Source organism: Neomonachus schauinslandi, chromosome 6 (genome assembly GCF_002201575.2).
Source record: "Neomonachus schauinslandi chromosome 6, ASM220157v2, whole genome shotgun sequence".
NCBI classification, from domain to species: domain Eukaryota; kingdom Metazoa; phylum Chordata; class Mammalia; order Carnivora; family Phocidae; genus Neomonachus; species Neomonachus schauinslandi.
Window position 1 is genome coordinate 56,351,072 of NC_058408.1, and position 22,892 is coordinate 56,373,963.

Sequence of the window (22,892 nt, forward strand, 5' to 3'; positions counted from 1 at the left end):
GGAAGGAAGGAAGGAAGGAAGGAAGGAAGGAAGGAAGGAAGGAAGGAGGGAGGGAAAGGAGGGAAGGAGGAGAGAATCTAGCAACAATACCCCTGGTCAGCAGCTCTTCTTTTCTCAGGGTGGTGACAGAAGGCAGATTAGGAAAGGGGTGGGGAAAGAGGAGCGAGAAGAGGTGGGGAAAGATGCGGGGAAGGGGAGGAGGATGTGAGACTCAGTCTGAGAAATGAAAAAAAAGCAAGCCTTTCTGGTGGCACTCCACGCAGCCTCCCGAAGCACAGTGCACCCAGCTGTGGGCAAGGACCCAGACACCCTGGTGCTGAGTTGAGAGGCTGAAGTCCAGAAGAGCTAAAGAAGGACAAATAAAGCCATGGTGAGCTTATCAGCCTCAAAGATTTCCAGATGCTCAGATAGAACCCCTTGAGATTGCAAAGACAGGTGGCAAAGGACAAGAAACAACACACTTCATTTTTGGTTTTAACAAAGCCAATAATTAAAAATGCTGAGTCTAAAAGGTGCTTCTAGAATCTTTCTTCTCAGATGTGCTGATTTTTCTTCATTGATTTGTCTCTGGTGAGATTCTTGAAGAAGTACTATTTTGTTGAAATGAGCACTTTTGCAGGTGAACACTGGGGCTACCTGAGAGGTGATACACTTCAGAAAATATGGTTTTAAGGTGTGCAGAGAACTTGTGGTCTGGATTCTGCAAAATGTATTTTTTTTAATTGAAAAAGAAATGAACTGCTTTTCTTTATTGGTGTCTGGCTATCTAATACTTTTAAGTATTTGAAGCATCGAACCATTTTAATCCAGTGTAAGATTTTAACATTTAAATCTCAGACCTCAATAGTTCATTAAGCATCAAAGAACTCTTGAAAATATACATATTAAATATCAAATAGTTTCATCTAACAGCTCAGCAGAAAGGAAGTACAAAAAAATATTGAAATGTAGAAAAAAATCAGAGTAGTAATAATCAGCAACCTAAGGCTAAAACATGAAAAAGAAAAGAAACAACTCTGTATCAGTTTTGGAGCAAATTTAATGCTACTTTTTCATGCACATCTAAGAAACCTCTTCCTTCAGACAGGGTTAGTGAGCATATGTATTTTATTTTGAACTTTAAGAAAGTTGCAGCCACCTCCTCAAGGTGCTTTAAAAATTGTGATTTAAGAATATAAATCTAACTATAATTTTGTATTTTCTCGCAGATATTTCCATGGAAATGTCAGAGTTCTCAGAGGGGCTCATGGAATATCTTCAAGTTGTGGGTCTGGACAGTGCTATGTTGTGGTACGTTACGGTATTTGTATATTGCTAAGCCCTTTTTAACTTACGCTTATTTTTCTTAAATATCCACTGGGTGCATGTAGTCACAGGGAAGAATATTAGATAGATAGTTGTTAGTTCTATCCTTTCTATGAACATCCTTTTCTTCTGTTACTTTTAGTACTTCCCCCAGAAACCTTCTAAGCCTGCCACACCCTTGTTGCATGGTCCAGATCCTGATAATCCCACAAAAGTCTTAATTATGAAGAAATAAAGTCAATTAGGGAAAATCTGATGGAACCCTTACAATCCATACCAAATATTTAGCAGGGTACTTTTATTTTTTTAAAAAGATTTTATTTTCAAGTAATCTCTATACCCAACATGTGACTTGAACTCACAAGCCCAAGATCAAGAGTCACATGCTCTTCCAACTCAGCCCAGCGGGTGCTCGGTACTTCCTATTTTTTTTTTTTTCAATAATTTAGTGCATGTCAATGTTATTTCTACAATTAAAGTGTGCCTTTTATATATATGCTTTTTATTCTTCTCCCATTAGTGTGATAAGTTTTATGTCTGATTCTTGAAGACTCTCCAGCAGTTGTTTTGAACCTTCTTTCCCCTTCCTAAGTAAGTTAGTCCTTCTTACTCCCTGGCTTGGATTTTGAGCTCTGGCCAAGCAAATGTGCTTTTCTCTGCCCCTGACACATTCCTTATGCCATGTCTGCCTCATGTCACCTGCAAAGCTAGTGCTCTTTTCATTCAACAAGTGTTTTCCAAGTTCCTATAATGTGCCAGGCACTGTCCTAGGCACTGAGGATACAGCACTGAACCAAACAGCTTCTTCTCTCTTAGAACTTATATTCTGGTAGAATGTTCCTTCAAAACTCTGTTCCAAATGTTTATTTTATTACATTCCTTACTCATTAATCATATCTGTTTCTCAGTTCTCTGTTCACTTCTGATATGTTTAATTGGATCAAGATTAATTATGTTTTCTTTGCATCTGTTATTCCTTGTTCGGAATCCTTAGGAGACTGTAAAAATTGGATCTATGTTTTCTTTGGTATTCCTCCATGGTTTTTGCCCTACATAGTGAAAACTCAATAAATATTGATGACCATGAAAACATTTACCGTAATGGTAGAACAGCATTTCACATAGATCATACCATGCTTAGACTGGCATATGATACCATGAGGTCATTGCACAATTATGTGTTTGTTTCGGTTTTGTCAAAGCCCTCCTATTTGAAGAGCCCATATGATTATTAAACACCATCAGCTGAGTATCTTTGTGCACAGAACACGATCTAAATCAATTTAATAATCCTGCAGCATTTGGTTTTGTAAATTATTCTTTTTAAAAAATATAGTTAGGTATATAAGGCTTGAGCTATGTATTGAGGCTTTCCCAGAAGCATCTCTTCCTGTGGTAAAAGATTACCTTTTTGATATGAAAGAGAATACTTAAAAGTATGTTGTTATTCCTGTCCTTATATTACTTCTCCCACAGAAACATAAATGTTGGCTTTTAGGAAATTATCCCAGTATAAAAAAGTGGGCAGTAAGTTTTAGGGATATATATTATACAGAAATAGAAAAAGAAATATGAATTTCTAAAATACATTGGTTAAATTTCACTTGGAAGAATTTTGAGAAAAAAAATGAGGTTATGAAATAAAATCTAGGAAGCTACCAAATATACGATGAGCAAAAAGTATTATATATTACTGTGAAAAGTGATCAGGACCCGAAGGTCTAGGTTCCACTTAAAATCTGCAAATGACTGATTCTGTGGTCTTGGTTTCATCATCTTTAAGTGGCAAGCCCAGCCTGGATTACTTCTAGGTTCTTTTCAGTTGTAACTGAGAGTCTGCATAATTCACACTGATGTCTTTCAGATTTCCTTGCACGTCATGGAACCAATGGCTGGACTTACCACTATTCTGAAAAATCCATGAACTGGGCGAGGGCTAGAAGGTACTGCCAAGAAAATTACACAGATTTAGTTGCCATACAAAACAAGGGGGAAATTGAGTACCTGGAGAGGACACTTCCCCACAGCCAAACTTACTACTGGATAGGAATCCGGAAAGTAGGGGGAATATGGACTTGGGTGGGAACCAACAAGTCTCTTACAAAAGAAGCGGAGAACTGGGGAGATGGAGAGCCTAATAACAAGAAGTCCAAAGAGGACTGTGTGGAGATCTACATCAAGAGGATGAAAGACGCAGGAAAGTGGAATGATGACTCCTGCTACAAACAAAAGAAAGCCCTCTGTTACACAGGTAGGGAGTGGCCAAAGTGGAGAGAATGATGGGATTCATCCCAGGAGGATGATAGGGAAGAAAGTAGTTTCTAGTACATTCTAAAATAAATCCAGTCCTCCAAAAAAATAAAAATAAAATCATGTCACTTCTGTGCATTTTTGGCATGTGAAGTTGCTCCTAACACCCCAAAACTACACCTCTAAATCAATTTACATCAATATGTAAGTGTATGTGAGAAGTAAGGCAGGGAAGTAGAAGCAGAGAGATGGGTCTGGCCAGGAGCTCAGGCTCACATGATGCCTGTTTCCTCACTGTAAGGTAGGGGGATTTATGCTCATGTTTCCTCTTTGGCTTAATCTTACATAATCCTATAAAATGAAATATTGCCATGTTTCATTATCTGTGGAGGTTGGAAACTTCTGTTTTCAGTTCCAAAACAGTTTTTTTTCCAAGTCATATTTCAACAATGAAACATAGTTAATTTGATCTCTTGTAAATTGGGCTCTCTACTGATTTAATAAGTTCAGACTTAATCTTTCTCTAGTATTTTCTATAAAGGAAGGGATTGTCAAGCATATTGCAGAAATGGTTGGGGTTGGGTCATCATTTAACCTACTTATAACATTTAAAACAAAGTATTCCAAGAGTTTCAAAGTATGTCACTAAGTTTCTCTGAAGTGTTATAGAGTATTGGCCTTGGTAAATTCATCCTATGTATATGTCTGTGGCTATATGGCCAGTATATTACATAAATAAAAAATTTTAGCATATGGTTTTATTGCAAAAAAAAGCTATGAATGTACAAATAAACCTTTCTGTTCATTAAATAGTCGCAGCCAGAAAGCTATCTATACCTGAAGAAATGATTATGAGTACTAAGAAGTAATCATGTTAAAATAATTTATTTCTGACCCTCCCTTAAAGCTTCTTGTCAGCCCTGGTCATGTGGCAACCATGGAGAATGTGTGGAAACCATCAATAATTACACCTGCAACTGTGATGTGGGCTACTATGGACCCCAGTGTCAATTTGGTAAGCCCCCATCCTGACTTGTTTCTTCCTATATATAGTTATAGGGGTTCTTGTAACTTGTGGAGGTTGACTGGGACAAAATGATACCTGCTATTCCAAGAAATGAGAAGTTTTGATCAGAAGGATATGCTTGCACAATGTTGTTATGTTTTCTGAAAGATTTCATAAGTCAGCATGAAGTTTCAAATCACTTCTTAGCATGTCTTTTTGAGTTTCACAAAGAAGGCAGCTTGGTAGATTCCTGTTGTTAGGGAACTCATAATCTAGCCAACTTGTTGGACTCGTTAGAAGTCTAAAGCTTGAAAGAAACATTGCCATTTATTGTTAGGAGGCTGAGTTAACCATTAGGTAATCTTGCTCTTTTATGTAATCCTCGAAGTTATGACAGGGCAAGGCTGAAAAGAAAAGTTCACTTAATGATACAAAATACAGGTCAGAGAAATATAGTAATAAATCCAACACATTTATTTGGGCTAGGTATTTTGGGGCATACAAAAACAAATCTATTATAGATTCTGCCCATAAAGGATTTGCAATTAGCTAGTGGAAATTATGTATGCTCATAATTTAGTTTGATGGAAAGCAAGGTAAGCTGGAGTTAACTGCCTAATGAAAGAATCTGGCCTTTATTTGACAATGGGAGGCCACTTAGTATCTTAAGACCTGCATTTGGGACAATATTCCTAGCAGCAATGCATAAGATGGATTGAGGAACAAAAAGAGAAGATGGAGAGAATCAGTAGGAGTCTACTGAAATTATTGACAGATATGATGGTAGAAAACAGAAAGGAAAGAGTACATAGACTCAAAGTCAAGGAGTCTTTGACCCAGTCAACTCACTACCGAAAGAAACATCAAATCCTTTGATTGACATTGATTGAGTTTCAAAACTATGGTTGAAGTATCTGGTGCATAGGATAGAAAATTATAAGAAGAGAACAGCAATGTTTGTAAAGGATAAAGAATTAAAGCTAAAATAAATTTAAATGTCAACCAACTGGAATAGGTCTAACTCATTTCATTCAATTCCTACCCAATACTTTCACTCCACTGCTGAAGTTTATTTTTTATTATTTATTTATTTATCCTTAATATTTTCATATTTTATTTTTTAATTGTTATATCATTGGCATAACCATTTCACTCTCTTTTGAACATTTTATTCTTTTTTTTTTTTTTTGCCTCCGCTTCCATTTTATCATTCTTTTCTGGTCTTCTTTCTACCTATAATCATTTCTCCTTGGGTTTTTCATGGGCACTTATCCAAGCCCATACACTATTGTTATTTCTCATTTTCTTCTATCTTTTGTCCAGGGACTCTACATGACCCCGCTTTGATCAAACTTACCAACTTCTGTGGACTCACAGATTCATGTGAGCTTTGGACTGACAAATCTTTGTCCAGCCCTGAATAATTCCAAATATGCTAAGTATATCTTTTGTAATGCCCCAAAGATTGTAAAATCAATTGTCCCAGCCAACTTTCCTTTTTATATTTCTATTTCAGTATGAGGCACCCCCATTTACATGGGTACTCTGATATGAAACTCTTCCACCTCCCCTTTTATGCAAAGTAACACACTGTTCATTTTTATAACTTACTGTTTCTCTAATTTTCCTCTTACTTGTCAATTCTGCTACTACTGCCCTCATTCCTCCTAGATTATTGCTTTAGTTTCTTGCTGAGTTCCACAAGGTTAAATTAGCTCCCCTTAAATATACTATTCATACTATAGGCAGGCTGATTAATAAAAAACAAACAAACATCACACATATATCTACCCTTTAATTTCTAACTATCATTTGTCCTACAGGATGAAATCTGAACTCCTCAAGCTTAGAGAAATGCTTAATACATAGTAGGTACTCAATAAATAATTGAAAAAAGATAACAGCATTTAACCTTAGCTCCTACCTTTCTTTCTAATCTCATCTCCCATCAGCTCCTGCCTCCTCTTTCCTTCTAGTAACATTAAAATGCTTGTAGTTCTCCACACTTTTCATGCATGCTTTGTATCTCATTGACTTGCTTGTGGCTTTCTCCCTCATTTTGCACATGGCTAACACACCTGTTCATCTTTAAGACATAGTTCAGGGACCAATTTTCTTCAGAAAGCTTTCTTTGGACCCTAAGACAAGCTAAGTCTCTAAATTCCATGTCCCAATAGCTGCACATATTTCTCTTGTTTATCCCACATTTGTTGAAGTCATCCATGTACTTGTCTGTATCCCCTGGTAGACTGACAGCTGCTTGAGATCAGTATTATTTACCATTTCATATGTCAGATTGAGACGATGCCTGGATATATTAGGCACTTACTTGCAGGCATGAGTTGGACTGGAGAACGTAATTTGGGCTTATACTGTATATGGAAAATATAAAAATTTTCTAGTTCTTCAAGTCCATTCTTCATTGAAATCTCAAAACTAAGGTCATAATGATGGCTCAAATTTGATAATCAATAGGACACAAGAGTTGAAATAGTTGTTCAAATGGCATGGCAGGGCCTAAAAATATGAAGAATGATTTCCAAGGCTCAATTTGATCTACTATGATACCACAAGTCAGAGCAGGGAAATAGTTTCTGGAGGGGACTGAAGGTAGGAGCTAGAGAGGGTGGAGACAGAATCAAGGCTGAGATGTTTCCTAAAGCTTTCCCACTCTTTTTCCACACCTCCTGCTCCCAGCACTCTAATATACCTAGGAGCTCTGATGTGAGTTATTTCCAAATTGAGCTGGTCATTCCCATGTGAACCTATGTAGGTTTAAACATGCTCTCCTCAGATAATGTCAACAATAATAAAAAGACTAGCTAGTGTTTAATTAGGACTTCCTATGAGCCAGGTTCTCTCTTTTTTTTTATTATGTTATGTTAATCACCATACATTACATCATTAGTTTTTGATGTAGTGTTCCATGATTCATTGTTTGCATATAACACCCAGTGCTCCATGCAGAACGTGCCCTCTTTAATACCCATCACCAGGCTAACCCATCCTCCCACCCCCCTCCCCTCTGGAACCCTCAGTTTGTTTTTCAGAGTCCATAGTCTCTCATGGTTCATCTCCCCCTCCAATTTCCCCCCCTTCATTCTTCCCCTCCAGCTATCTTCTTCTTTTTTTTTTTTTACCATATAATGTATTATTTGTTTCAGAGGTACAGATCTGAGATTCAACAGTCTTGCACAATTCACAGCGCTCACCATAGCACATACCCTCCCCAATGTCTATCACCCAGCCATCCCATCCCTCCCACCTCCCACCACTCCAGCAACCCTCACTTTGTTTCCTGAGATTAAGAATTCCTCATATCAGTGAGGTCGTATGATACATGTCTTTCCCTCATTGACTTATTTCGCTCAGCATAACACCCTCCAGTTCCAACCACGTCGTTGCAAATGGCAAGATTTCATTCCTTTTGATGGCTGCATAATATTCCATTGTATATATATACCACATCTTCTTTATCCATTCATCTGTTGATGGATATCTTGAGTCAGGTTCTCTTTTAAGCCCTTGACTTACATTAGATCATTTAATTCCCATACCAACTCTAGGAAGTTAACACAGTCATCATGATTCCTATTTCTTTTTTTTTTTTAAGATTTTATTTATTTATTTGAGAGAGCGAGCGAGAGAGAGCATGAGGAGTGGGGAGAGGCAGAGGGAGAAGGAGAAGCAGACTCTCCACTGAGCAGGGAGCCCGATGCGGGATTCAATCCCAGGAACCTGGAATCATGACCAGAGCCGAAGGCTGAGGTCATGAGATCCAACTGAGCCACCCAGGCTTCCATGATTCCTCTTTCATAGATGAAGAGACTGAAGCTGGAAGGGTTAATTTACCTTGTGCCAAGGCAGAGCTGGGATTTAAACCCAGACATCAGGTCCTCTTCACACTAGCCAATGCTGTTTCTTTTGTTACTGCAGTGATTCAGTGTGAGCCTTTGGAAGCCCCTGATTTGGGGAGCATGGACTGTAGTCACCCCTTGGGGAACTTTAGCTTTATTTCCATATGCACCTTCAACTGCTCTGAGGGAACAGACCTCATTGGGATTGAGGAAACCACTTGTGGACCTTTTGGAAACTGGTCATCTCAAGAACCAACCTGTGAAAGTGAGTAACTCTTCAGACTAGAGGTTTTGTCATGGCCGCCTTGGGTTTACAAACTGAGAAAATGCAGTAGAGACTTGCGAAGAAGTCTCTGTCCTCTTTGGAACATAGTTTAATCTAACTTAGATCACTTAGAAACACTGTGATGTTTTTTAAAGGGATTGTTGTTGCTCAAATCAAAAAGAAAAACCACAAACAAAAAACAACCAAATATCTCTGAAACCATCTCACAATATGTACATAGTTTCAGTAATACATGGTGTGATTATACTGTAATTTTTATTTTAGTTTTCTCATTGTCTTGGCAAAAATAGTCTTGCTGAACCTCAGTTAAATGTTGGTTGTTCTGTCCTCTCAATAACCCTTTTTATGTGGCATCTTACTGAACACCAACGAATTTCCTTCCCAGGGGGTTGAGGGTTTTGGTGTTTTTCTTTTTTTTTTTTTTTTAAGTGGGCTCCACACCCAGTGTACCCAACATAGGGCTTGAATCCACAATCCTGACTGAGATCAAGACATGAGCTGAGATTAAGAGTCAGACACTTAACCACCTGAGCCACCCAGGAGCCCCAATAGAAGGTTTTTTTGATTGTTTTATTTGGTTTATTCTTAAAATCATTTTTACTTTTCCTCCTCTGTGAATTCTCAGGGGAATAACAATCACTGTGAAAAACAAACACATAGTCTCTTGATCTTTTTTTTTTCATTTGAAATATGGTGGGTTTTTCTTTTTAACTGTCAAGAAGACTATCCCTATATGGGAGAAAACTGGTGGCATCTGTACCTGTGAAGTTTTGGTTACATTTTCTACATTTATGCATCTGACTCACTAATTTTAAGTGGTTTAATTCTCAAAAAATTATCAAAATCATATTGAAATCATAGAACTAAGTTGCCCAACAAGTTGCTGAATTTACAAAAGTTGAGTGATCTGCTTCAGAGAATGAGGGTGTTTTTCAACACTGCTCGTCAAGTGAAAGGGTGGGAATTCTCTGCATTCACTGAGCATATTCCATGAGAGCTCTTGAGGCCAAGGCCACGTAGCATGGCACACTTTCAGCTGGAGAGTTACCAAGACTGGGGCAACAACCTAGAGCAGCCAACTCTACCCTCTGCTCCCCTCCTTATCACCTCCCAAGGGCGGTCAGTGCTCCTGGCTTCCCCTCTGACTCACCATTCTCCATTATTCTCAAGAAAATAAAGTCTGGAAGCAGCATTATCAGAACTAATTTTTAGAGATTATAAATGTCTAGATTCAATCAGGTGGTTCTACAGTTGAGTCAAGCAACTTTGGCTAAAAACCTTTGGTCAAGGGAGGGTCCCTGCTCAGAAATACTGCTTTTTTCTTTTTCATTGAAGTGATTCAGTGTGAGCCTTTGGAGGCCCCTGATTTGGGGACCATGGACTGTAGTCACCCCTTGGGGAACTTCAGCTTTACCTCCATGTGCACCTTCAACTGCTCAGAAGAAACGGAGTTAATCGGGGAGAGGAAAACTATTTGTGGATCATCTGGAATCTGGTCAAGCCCTAGTCCAAAATGTCAAAGTGAGTAAATGTGCCCTGATATACTGAAGATTTAAAAATGGAGTTGGTAGATGGGGAGATAATGGGGAAAGATATATTAAACTTTTAAATTTCATTTTGCTAAATGTGTATGGCCTAAAGATAAATTTGTACACATTAATTTACTGTAAAATCCTGGGCTGTTCTATGTCTTCCTTCAATGGCAACCATTTCTTTCTTCAGCTGATTTTCAACTCCTATCTTAACTCTTAACATCTAAAGGCACTGTCTCTGACTTATTTCTTATTCATTCTTCTATTCTACTACTATCTTGCTTCCGTTAGTCCAGTAAAATGTCCCGACAAAGGTCACCAGTGGCCACCTAATTCCCCAAATAGTGGATATTTCTCCATTATCACTAAGCTGATGCCTCCTTAATCTGTGTATGAGAAGGACTCTGTCTTCCTCATTTCCATGGACTCTCCACTTGACACGGTGCCCATGCTAAATCAGGTAAATAAATAAGTTGTCCTCTGTTTGGATCATCTGGGAACTTGAGCTTTTTTGCTATTATATATTTGGGTGTGAGAGTGGAAGCACCTTGAAAGAATTCATCAAAGTAACACCAAGAATAAGGGACACAGACCCTGTACTAATATGCAAAAGTACATTTGTTTAATTCATGGTATTGGAACGTAGACTTTTTTCATATGGGTAGTTTTTCAACAAAAGGTCCCAAATGAACTTAGTTCACTCTTTCAAGAGGATATAGGTGTATCCATCTACTTATTTGTGAAGGAAGTAGAAATATGTGGTAGGACCACATCATTTAAAAGACAGTTTAGTGTAGGTCCTTGGATGCAAACAACAAGTGCATATGTTTGCACAGCTGTTTCAAAGTAAAAGCACTAATAATTTCCTTTGATTGATATGTTACCTGGTTCAGATCACTGGCTTTTATTTTTCTTGAAGTCTTATTAGACATGTTAGGTCTTCTCAGTGTCGTAGAATCCCAACTATTAAACAAAGCCGTGGAAATAAATACAATGATGACCACTTTTTGCCAAGATTTTTAGGTACTTCTTCTGGGAGTTCCATGAATTGCAAATCTGGAGACTAAGAATTTATAGGCATTGGGCTAGAAAAGTTTGTCCTGTCTCTGCTTCTGCTGTAGGCTCATCATGGTCTTTCCCATGCCAGTTTCATCATCTATCAAAGGGCATCAAATGGGCTATTACTGGGAGACATGGGGAGGAACAAAGCCTAATGTCACGAGATGGCACTAAGTACATAGTGCTGTGGCCTTGTGCTCTGTTCCTTACTGATCTCTCTTTCAGAAGTGGACAGGAGTTTCTCAATGATCAAGAAGGGCGACTATAACCCTGTCTTCATTCCGGTGGCAGTCATGGTTACTGCTTTTGCTGGGCTGGCATTTATCATTTGGCTGGCGAGAAGATTAAAGAAAGGTATGTGAGTTTGCCTTCATATGAAAGTAATACAATTCAAAATGGAAAAAATATAGAAACACACAGGAAATCAAGTATGATCAGTTCAACCGAAGCAAGATACCAAGCTCTGTGTTCTATAGACATCATCCCTGAGGATGTGTGAAACAGCCCATGCATACTTCCATTAAAACAAGTTGGCTGATTTGTGATTTTCATCTGACAAACCTTTTAAAAATGCCTACTGTCTTCAAGGCACCATGCTAGGGTGATAATAGACAAATGAGATATTTTAATGGTTCTTTGCTCTTCTTTAATTCTGAAAAAAAAGGACGTATAATCTCTGTCCTCTAAGAGCCTAAATGCCTTTGATCTCAATGCTACAATTCCACTAGAAAAGGAATCTAATGTCCAATAAGGTTTTTAAGGCACTGTTCCCCAAAACCTGAGTCACATATCTGTCTGGCTTCTTACGTGTGGGAATTGCATTGTCTCTGGAAAAAAAATCCTCACGTTTTCCCCCCTGTGTCTATTCACTGAGGTCACAGTTCTAACCAAATGCACTGCATTTGCCTCCCTTCCACTCTGGCCTGGAGAAGAAAAGGGAATAAGGAGGGCTGTTTGAGAAGCCAATAGCTACTGCCTGGCACAATGCATGGGACACCACCAGGGAAAAACAACAGCATCACTCCCCTCACCTCCCTCCTATGTCCAAACCTTAAAGTGGGACCGACTTGCTGGTTATAGGCCCACAGTCTGTGGCAGACACTGAGTATGCACTGCCACATTTGGCCAAACTCACCTGGCAGAAACGTTTAAGACTAGGAAATTCATGGACATTAGCAGCTTTTGAGATATCACTGCCTTAAGTTCAGAGGCCATCAATGATCTCAAAATAACTGCTAACCAACTGTTTGGTGTTGCCTTTCTATGGAGTCAGTTGATTGCCATTTTAATTTTACTTCCATCAGTTAATTAGTATGTATTCTGTTCAATGAGTATGGTCTATAAGGGCTGCCTCTCACCCATCCTCACTGCCAGTTGCAGGAATGTTATCTACCAATCCCTAGTGGTCTTCTACTGTGATCTGATCTTTCATTCCAAATATAAGAATGATACTAGATTATTTTTATAACCAACCCAGAAAGATGATGGAAGGGGGCACTGTTGATGTGCAAGAGCTTCCTTCATGTCAAGTGAGGGCCCTGATCCACTCACGTGTCTCTGCTCCTGCTCTTGGAAATTCTGCTAAGACTGGATCCCATCATCTTACAGTATGATATGAAGTACTCAAGTGTTACTCTAAGGCACAGGAAGAATGAGATTTTTTTTCTCCCACCATTGATTATCCTTTCCATTGAGACTTCAAAGCCTGACCCCAATTGTCTTTTTTTCCCTCCTACCTTGGATGATGGTGACAGAACTGAGGGGTAGAGAATGCAGTGGACCATTACACACCACCCTCTGGGAGACAGGGCTGTTCTCTAAATAACCTTTAAGGATTTGGGGGGCTGGGAGTCATCTTAATAAGTAGGATATCCCCAAATTCCAAAGTCTTTTAATAACTGTTAGTAGAATCTAAAGACTAGAATGAAGTCACTTGTATTCAGTGGCAGGGTGTGGGGTGCAGGGCGGGGGTTAGCTGGCGAAGGTGGCTCAGCAGGGGTGAGAAAAGCAGTGGGGTTGTTTTTAAATTTTTTTTACCCTGGAGTCATTTCTGTACAAGATCTCAAACTGATAACCTGAAAACTACATGCCCCTGCTGTGGGAATAAGTGTGGGGCAAACAGGAAACAGATAACGGGCAGTTGGGCTAGATAAATGTATGCCAACAAAAAGAACAGAAGCCCTGGGAGATCACTGACTCTGTAAGAGAGTCAGGGTATCTTTAATGTAGCATTTTAATAGCCTTCATTTGTGGAACATCTTCTGATATTTCCAACTTTCAAGTGACTTTATCTTCCAAAGATTGTAGTTGTAAGTTAGTTCTTTGCAACAAGAATGTTTTTCCTATAGAAACGGTGTTAGGAATGATGGTTAAGTTCCCAGGTTAACCCCCCAGAGCTTTTCTAACAGTGTAGCTGACACATTTACAAGAAAAAAAAGTTAAAAGCAATAAATCTGCATGTGTATAGTAGTTATCAACTCTGAGGAATTCATATGTGTTTTGGGTTCAGCAAGCTGGAAAAAGAGGACAGGTGAATATTTAGGACATAGTAGCCAGTGAAATGACTAGATTCTTGACTCCTGTCCTGTCCTTGGATGGATCTTCTGAACCTGCAGTTTGATACCTGCCCTAGTTGTCTTGATATCCAGGCTTTTGCTCCGTTCTTCTGGAAAAGACATAAATGCAAGCTCCAGAAATGCATGCCCGTCTGTATGGGCTTGTCTAGAAACACTTTTCCCCCTCGATAACCATTCTCTGATTAGTCATTACCATTGGCCCTGTTTGATAAATAAGGAAACTGAGGCAGGGATTTTAGGTCAAATGTCTCAAATCCCATATCAGCAGGGGCCAGAATCAGAGAGCAGACTCCCATCCACACATGCCCCTTAACACCAGTGGTCTTCAGATTAATGAAGCTCTTGGTTGGAAGACTTATTCCCCACCTGAACCAACCCACAAGGTTAGAACAAGACATGAAACTGAACATATGCCCCTTAGTTCCTTTTATTCAAAAAGAACTCTCTCAGTAGTAACAGATTCTTGCTCATGTATTGTTATGTGTGTCATTGTTCCTAAAAGGAAAACATATTTATATGAAGATAAACAAACAGAACCTGAAGTTAATTAAGATTTAATTCTCTTTGCTCAAATGCAAACAGCCAATGTCATCAGCAGGCTGAATTTTGGAGGAAATGTGTAAAAGAGTAAATTCTAACATTTTAAAGGTTTAAAACAATATCTGAGGCTGTGTATGTGGTAGGCCCTGACCTAAGCAGTTTGAATACGTTTTATTTTACCAACTCAGTGAAGAATCATGCTCCTTTCACAGATGAAGGAACTGTGGCTTGAGAGGCTAAGCAACTATTCAGAGACACACCACAGTTGATAAAACAGGATTTGCACTCAGACTGGATGATTCTAGAGCTCCAGTTTATAGCCACTGAAACACAGTGCTTCCCAGTGATTTTTTTTTTCTCAAAAAGCTTTTTTTTTTTTGCTTTTATTTCCTCTGGAGTCCAACTCTGCAGTTATTTCATTAATCTATTTATTTATACTCTTTTCTTTTTCAGAAATAATGTAAGATGGTTTATGAAATGTATTCAACATAGTAAGTTAAAATTAGTTTAAAAGTAGGTAAGGAAAGGAAGGCCAAAATTTAGGGCATAAAAAGAAGTTGGAGCAAGAGGTGAAGTTAGTACACAAAAATGTGTGTCACACTTGATAGAAAAGGGTCTCAGCTCTGACTCTGTTTCCCGCAGCCAGTCAAAGAAGGGAGCATAAATAGTTATGATATTTACTGTGTTTGTAAGATAAAAACACATCAGTTACTCAGATGAATGAGTAATTCCTGCCACCGAGACCCGAGTGAAATTTCTTTGTGGATTCTCACAGACAAGGTGGTGTGAGACGTAATGACACATATTCTTACAGTATTAGTAGCCAAGTCTCTTAGGGAAGAATCTGCAGGTGGGCTGAGATGGCAGGTGGGAAGAGGTAAACACGTGTATAGGCATAGCGGGACTGACCATCAGGCAATTCGGGCTAGACTTCTGTCTCTATGATCGGCATAAAGGATGAAATGGAATGCAGAAGCATCTGTATCAATGGGTCTATTATGTATGAATATATACCACTGTTTGAATTAGCACATTAAGCCAGCATCTCAAATCCCCTTACACACAGCTGGGGTCCACCAACAAATACACAATACACCTCAAAAGCCAATTTTGGGAGTAGGACTCTGCCTTCTCTCTTACAATTGGACTTGTCTACTTTCACTGATGCCATTTTTCCTATTTCTTCTATTTTTAGGTAAAGAGTCCCAGGAAAGGTAAGTTTCATCAGTGAGAAGTTTCTACATCTGTTGATCTTTTCTCTACCTTCCTTGAGACACTTCCTGTTATAGCTAGACATGTTAACTCCTTAGTAACTATTTACATGAGGTCTCATTCAAATGAAGTTTCCATATAAAGTGATAATCCACCAGCCTCCTCTAAAAGCTGTGCTTTTGGCTTTTTTGTGTGTGGGTGGTTTTGTTTTAGTGCCAGGGGATTAGAATGATTGATTGAATGAATGAATGAATGAATGAACAAATAATGCCCTATTAAGAAAGGACAGTTATGTGAAGGGAGCTCTTTCTGATTATCCCTGAATTTTCTATAAGGATTGGAAGCATGATGATTTCTCTTCTTGTCCTAGAGGAATATAAGGGCAATACCAAATACAGTTTTCGGGAAACATTCAATTCATCAAGCATTTATTGAGAAACTAAAAAATCCCAGGCCCTAAGAAGGTATAATTCTGGACCCCAGGCCTTCAGTGCCTAGTATAAGAATGTAAATGACTACTGCTCTGATAAGCATTGACCTTCAGAAACGTGAAAGAGGTAGGGAACATGAATTCTGCCTGTGGCTGACGCGATGAGGCAATTTTTTTTAACTTGGTCTTGAACCTCAGATTTTTTCAGCTGGAGAAACACAGACTGAGAAGCAATGCAGGCATATGTAAATACACGGTTCAGTTGGCAGAATTGAACATGGCAAAACATTTCTCAGTTTCAGGGGTTCAGTGACTTGCTTAGAGATTTTGGGAAGGAGAGTGTAAGTAGGAAGAACTATGAAAGTGAGACTTTGGTGACATACTGAGGGCCCAGTTAGAAAACTGAGCTCGTTTTAAAATGCTGGAAGAAGCAGGATGGTCCCTGAGGATGTTGGTTGCTTGTTCAGGCAACCATGCTACCAACCACAAATTGTTATGAAGAAGTTCTTACTAGTTCAGTGAACTGTAGCTTTGAGTGCAAAAGAGAAACCATGAGCCTCAACTATAGGGAACAAACTGAGGGTTGCTGGTGGGGAGATGGGTGGGGGGGATGGGATGGGTGATGGGCATTAAGGAGGGCACGTGATGTAATGAGCACTGGGTGTTATATGCAACTGACGAATCACTAAATTCTACCCCAAAACTGATAATATCCTATATGTTAACTGAATTGAATTTAAATAAAATATTAAAAAAAGAGAAACTGGGGAGATATAAGGCAACATAAGCCAGATCATAGAGTAATTTATAAGCCATATTAAGGAACATGGACTTAATCTTCAGGTCTTTTCGGATAAAGCAGGTGAATGTCATGCTGAAATTTTCACCTTATGAGGATCATTCTGCAAACAGGGGAGTTGGGTGAGCCTGGAGGCAAATAACTGATTTGGAGGCATTTGAAGTTACTAGGTTAAAGCTGATGGTGCCTGTCTAGAGAAATAGCAGTGAGGTTGAGTTCATGAGGTAAGAGGTAAAATCAAGTGAATATGGTAATTAATTCGCTAAGTGGGAGAGAGAAGAATCAAAGAAGTCATCGTAGTTTTGATCGGGAACTGGTGGATGGTTCCTGTCTATACTATACTATTTACTGAGAAGGGAACATAAAAGAATGAGAAGTTTTGGAGGTGGAGATCATAGGTTCAGTTTTGTCTGTGTTGAGCTTTAGGTGCCTGTGGCTCGTCCACAGTTGATTGGTTCAGTCTGTTGCACAGGGGCCACCTTGGGGCAGGAGAGTGGATCTGGGGTTTCTCACATTCCAGGAGGTTAACCGCTCTTTTGGGAGTAGGTACAGTCATCTGGGAAGTGTGTGGATGAGAGAACAGAAGATGATGTGGGAGAGAGGGCAGGAACCTGGGTAAAATCCATATCAAACAGGGTGACAAGGGGCGCCTGGGTGGCTCAGATGGTTAAGCGTCTGCCTTCAACTCTGGTCATGATCCCAGGGTCCTGGGATCGAGTCCCACGTCGGGCTCCTAGCTCAGCGGAGAGCCGGCTTCTCTCTCTCCCTCTGCCTCTCCCCCTGCTCATGCTCTCTCTCTGTATCCCTGTGCCTCAAATGAATAAATAAAAAAAAACTTTAAAAAAACAAAACAAAACAAAAATGGGTTGACTGAGGAAAAGGAGAATGGGGAGAAGTTGCCAGAGAGGCAGAAGGAAGAGGAGGAGAGTCTGGGTTATGAATGCCAAGGAAAGAAGGAAGTAGAAATTGTTTCAAGGGCTTCTGGGAGAGCCAGTGAGTTCTCACTGAACGTAACAAGGGTATCAGTGCAGAGACTGTTTTGTTTGAGGTCATGTTGGAAGAAGTCTGATAGCCAGGTGTTTAAGGTTCAGTGGGGATGAGGAAGTAGAGGCAGAACACATAAGCCATCTCTTTTTAAAAAGCTTGCCTAGGAGATGAGACAGGAACTGGATGACTGGATAAGAACATCAGGTCAGTGGAGGTTCTCATATTCTATTTTATTTTATTGCCCTATCTTCCATTCAATACTGTAGATGGGGACCTAGACCCTTCTCTGGGCTGGGCTCCCTGTCTCTGTGGGCAGGAAATCCACAAGATGTAAAGATCTCTTTCATGCTCACACCCAGTGAGTGAAAGTATTTTCTGGCACAATCCACCCAGAGCTGTTTTCTCGTCACAGGAACCACCTGTTTTTTAATTGCCACTAGATGGAAGTAGATCAATTCAATTTTTTAGGAGACCTTGGGGGACAGGAAGAGAGGCTGGCAGGAAGAGTATTAGCATTAAGTTCATTACCACACTCAGCTAATTGCCATATTAAGTTTAACAGCTCACTGATTTTTACAATGAATCAATCAATTATTGTTTATTGCATACTTTTGTGCTGGAACAATGCTAAGCTTGACTGAGACACCAAGAAGGGTAAGTCCTTGACCCTGACCTCAGGGAGATTATTATCTAGTTGAGCAGTGAAGACAAAAAAATAAAAAAAAACATTTTCAGAAAAATATAAGGCAGAGGATGGTAATAGACAATGAACTCTGTGTTAAAGGGCTTTTTCAATACAGAAGAAGCTTGTTGATCACAGAAAATCTTATAAATAAGGTGGACCCTGGGTTGGTTTTGAAGAATGGATGGGATTTAGGTGTATGAAGAGAAGCAGGGGAGACTACAGGGAAATGATTTAAACACGCTATGGTAGTGGGGCTGGGGCAGCGTGTTCGGGGGGGCAGTGACTGGAACTGCCAGGAGTCCAGGGTGTAGAGGAGCTGTGAACAGAAGTTGGAAAGGAAGGCTGGCCCCATCAAGATAGGTCCTGAATGAGTCACCAGATGTTCTAGAAGGACTTAGCAAAGAAGCAGTATTTGCCCAGCTGCCTTGAGACACCTCTCATTTATTGACCAAAGTGACTTTAATTCATAGAATTATAAAATTTTAGGTCTTGAAGGGATCTTGATGGACATCATTTTCAAACTCTATAACTGAGCTAAAGAACTTTCCTATAGGCCCTGAGCTAGTGACATAGTTAAGATAATTGTAAACATTTATGAAACATTAATTCCATGCTGCACACTGCTCTGAGTGTTTTAGGTGTCTGAAATCATTCAATGTTGCCTACAAGCCTGTGGGGAAGAAGTACTATTAATAATCTCATTTTACAGGTGAGGGAACTGAGGTAAAGAGAAACAAATATCTGGTCTGAGGTCACTGAATAAATGAAAAAGCTGAGATTTATACCCATCTGGATCCAAAGATCATGCTTCATCCTTATGCTTCTAGAACTCAGGACTCAGTGATTGAGCCCTAAGTCCCAGACACCCTCCTCTCCCAGTGATGCGATGATTTTTCTCCCCGAAACCATTTGTGATGGTACTGAGGAAGGGTGGGATGGAAGAAGTAGAGTGTGTTTCTAGAACAAGCCAAACATAAAATGAAAACCATCACACTAAATATTGGAGCATTTTTTTAAAGCCCTGGAGCCAACCTGCATAGTCCTGTGTGCTCATCCTTAAAAGTTTTTCGCTGGTGAATGACCAACACCTAGGGCATTTGTGGTTTCAATTCTTGCCAGGTTATTTTCACTCTTCTGCAAATTGGTTTTGTTTACCACCTCATTTGGTTTCTAGTGTCTAAATTCTGCCTGGGTAAAAGCTACACCCAAGATACACAGGAAGATACGATGCCAACCTCAGTGGAGGGTATATGTGAAATTTTGTTTTCAGAAACATTTTTATCTCTGTATTGGCAAGCACATTTGCAGCTGCTGAACTGTGGTTTACCCTGGCAGTTCATCATGAGAGCAGAGTCTCAGAATCTGGTTCTCCCTTTGAAAGGTGCTCTGGTGGTGCTAAGACATACCATAATTGCCTCCCCGCTCCCTCCCCCCTCCCCCATCCCCTGCAAGAATGAGACAACTGTGTCACACACACACAAAAAGGTGTCATTTACTTCATGAAACTAGATTTGTAACCATTTCCTTAAATCATGTCCCACCAGAATCAGGCATTTAGAGTTACTACCATACCTTTCATAAGTTTTGATTTTTCTCTAATTTTTCTTTCTATTTGAGCATTGTCAACTTCTACTTTTCATTGACTGCCCACCACTCAAAGTCTATCTAAAATGCCCTTCATACTCATTTGATCCTAAAACAAAGGTTGTGCCCCAGAAATGTCTCCAGGTGTGGTCCATGGACCAGCAGCATGAGCATCACCAAAGAGCTTGTGAGAAATGCAGAATCTCAGGCCCCACCCAGACCTACTAAATCAGTCTGCATTTTAACACCACCTCTGGGTGGCAAGCACCTGCAAGTGTGAGAAGCATTGCTTTAGGGTTTTCTTCTCATTCTTTTGTCTTAGTGAATGTCCTGTGTCTTGTCCAACCTATCTGAAAGGCATTTCCTTCACTCCTTTTCTGACGTTCAGTGAATATTTACCTTTACTAACACTGTTAAGTTTTGCAATTTTTAATCTCCTTATTTTAATTTATATTCTCCTGTTTTTCATTCAGCACAAATGATCCATATTAAAGCAACCTCTGTGAAAAAAAATTCTTGGGATACTAAAGTGTCACTGGATCCTTCAAATCCCTCCCTGAAAAGTATCTCATGGTGGTGTCTCCTATATTGAAGATGGAGTGCTTCTCTTTCTCTGCATCTGGAAAGATTTCTACAGGATCAGCAGCTCTTTCTGCTCCCTATGTGCCCCTCACCCACCCCTGCACCCCTGCCTACAGTTGTGCTTTATATTGCTTGTGTTTTATTCTCTTTTTCATGGACCATGGGGGGAGAAGATGGCTTTGGAATATAAAGATGTCCGATTTTGCTCTCTATCTTGACTCCATTTCCAGTTCCAACTCAGTGCTGTCCCTGATGGCCTTCTGTACCTGATGACCTTAAATATAGTGGAAACTTGATACATGTGTTCCTACAGAGTCGATTTTGTTGCAAGTCACATTTTATCTCCCCTGCCCTCCAGTCGCTTCTAGGGGTACATTCTTAGAGATAAGTTCATAAAAGTGATGTTATCCAACTCCAGCAAAGTAATGGAGTTCAGCTCCAAACAGAGACAGTCCTACTTGCACAGTAGCGTCACCTTCTGTAAATGGAGGCCATCCTATTTAATTGCCTCAAGCCTCTCCACCTTCTGTCTCATCTTCCCAGTTGGCTGGCTTCCACAGGTAGCATCTCATGAGCACCAAACCAAAAGAGAGAAGAGCGAGATAGCCTGCACTGATTTTTTTTTTTTTTTGGTTTTCAGTGTTGCTCTTTTTATTGGACCTACAAAGATGTTTTGTATTTGATGCTTTTTTTTTTTAGCGACCACTATATTGTTAATAAAGAACATCACCAGAATGCTAGCTGCAGGCAACATGTCTTTGATGTCAGTTTAAACAAGAAGAAAGAGATTCCTCCCACCCCAGACCTCTTACCCATCTACCAAGATTCTCTCTAGTCTTTAAGATCCATCTCAAACACCCTCCCCATCCCACCTCCACTTCTTTCATAATTAGTCCTTTCATTGCTAGTCCAGACCTGTGGCTTCCTGCTGCAAGATTAGTCTACAACATGCAGTTTTGTAGTTAGGGTTTTTTTTAATGTTACCTGGGCTGTTATTTCAAAATTTATCATGCGTATGTTTTCTCTCAGTGAAATTCTACCCTCCTTAAAGGCAGAGAATGTGTCACATCCATGGAGTGTCTAGCTCATTACTAGACACTCAGTAAATGTGGATTCATGTAACTCAGAAAGAGCATACAGTGTACTGTTGATATAAGTTGCAGCAAAACCTCTCTCCATGCATGTAATGACTTGAACAGATACTCCTCTAATGTGGCTAACTTCTTACAACAGAATAGGGGCCTGGTAAAAACTAGTTGAAATCCCTTCTTGCCCCATGGCCAATACCGCTTTCATACAAGAGTATACATGTTATGATAATGATTTTTTGCTAATGATTGTATTTTCTTTCCTCAAATCCATCTCAGATCCTGCTTTACAATATGAGCTGTTGCAAAAAAAATTCTCCATGTTCTATACTATGAATCTAGGCTATACCTTTCACCTTCATGTAACTTAAGATATACCCTTTAGAGTTATACAGTGTACAACCTGCACAGACTCACACAGCAGCCCTGATTGCAAGGCCTTATTTGACTAGGACATCAGAATCAAAGACACCACATGGTGGCTACTTCTTGGGAATAAGATGTGTATAAACTTAAAAACAGTCCTTTGTTTGAGCCCTAAGGATTATGTATGATCCTAGGAATTATGTCATGCTATATCTGTTAGATAAAGACTCATTTTAGACCCAAAGACACCCCCAGATTGAAAGTGAGGGGGTGGAAAACCATTTACCATGCTAATGGACACCAAAAGAAAGCTGGGGTGGCAATCCTTCTATCAGACAAATTAGATTTTAAACCAAAGACTGTAATAAGAGATAAGGAAGGACACTATATCATACTTAAAGGGTCTCTCCAACAAGAAGATCTAACAATTGTAAATATCTATGCCCCTAACATGGGAGCAGCCAATTATATAAGGCAATTAATAACAAGAACAAAGAAACACATTGACAACAATACAATAATAGTGGGGGACTTTAACACCCCCCTCACTGAAATGGACAGATCATCTCAGCAAAAGATCAACAAGGAACTAAAGACTTTAAATGACACACTGGACCAAATGGACTTCAAAGACATATTCAGAACATTCCATCCCAAAGCAACAGAATACACATTCTTCTCTAGTGCCCATGGAACATTCTCCAGAATAGATCACATCCTAGGTCACAAATCAGGTCTCAACTGGTAC

General features: G+C 39.6%; 1 protein-coding gene across 1 annotated transcript; it reads left to right on the forward strand.

Moving 5' to 3' along the window:
• Window positions 1-223: 223 nt before the first annotated feature.
• SELL (selectin L) lies at window positions 224-21,019 on the forward strand. The gene is made up of 9 exons (XM_021682648.1): window positions 224-370; window positions 1,209-1,290; window positions 3,170-3,556; window positions 4,463-4,570; window positions 8,498-8,683; window positions 10,040-10,225; window positions 11,521-11,649; window positions 15,607-15,625; window positions 20,582-21,019. The coding sequence occupies exons 1-9, from the start codon at window positions 368-370 to the stop codon at window positions 20,598-20,600; spliced, it is 1,119 nt and encodes a 372-aa protein (XP_021538323.1). The 5' UTR covers window positions 224-367; the 3' UTR covers window positions 20,601-21,019.
• Window positions 21,020-22,892: the final 1,873 nt, after the last annotated feature.

Excerpts from the sequence above, each read along its gene's own strand:
- SELL (XM_021682648.1), top strand. Across the intron at positions 4,571-8,497 it reads TGGACCCCAGTGTCAATTTG|TGATTCAGTGTGAGCCTTTG; the intron begins GTAAGCCCCCAT and ends TTGTTACTGCAG. Across the intron at positions 8,684-10,039 it reads TCAAGAACCAACCTGTGAAA|TGATTCAGTGTGAGCCTTTG; the intron begins GTGAGTAACTCT and ends TTTTCATTGAAG.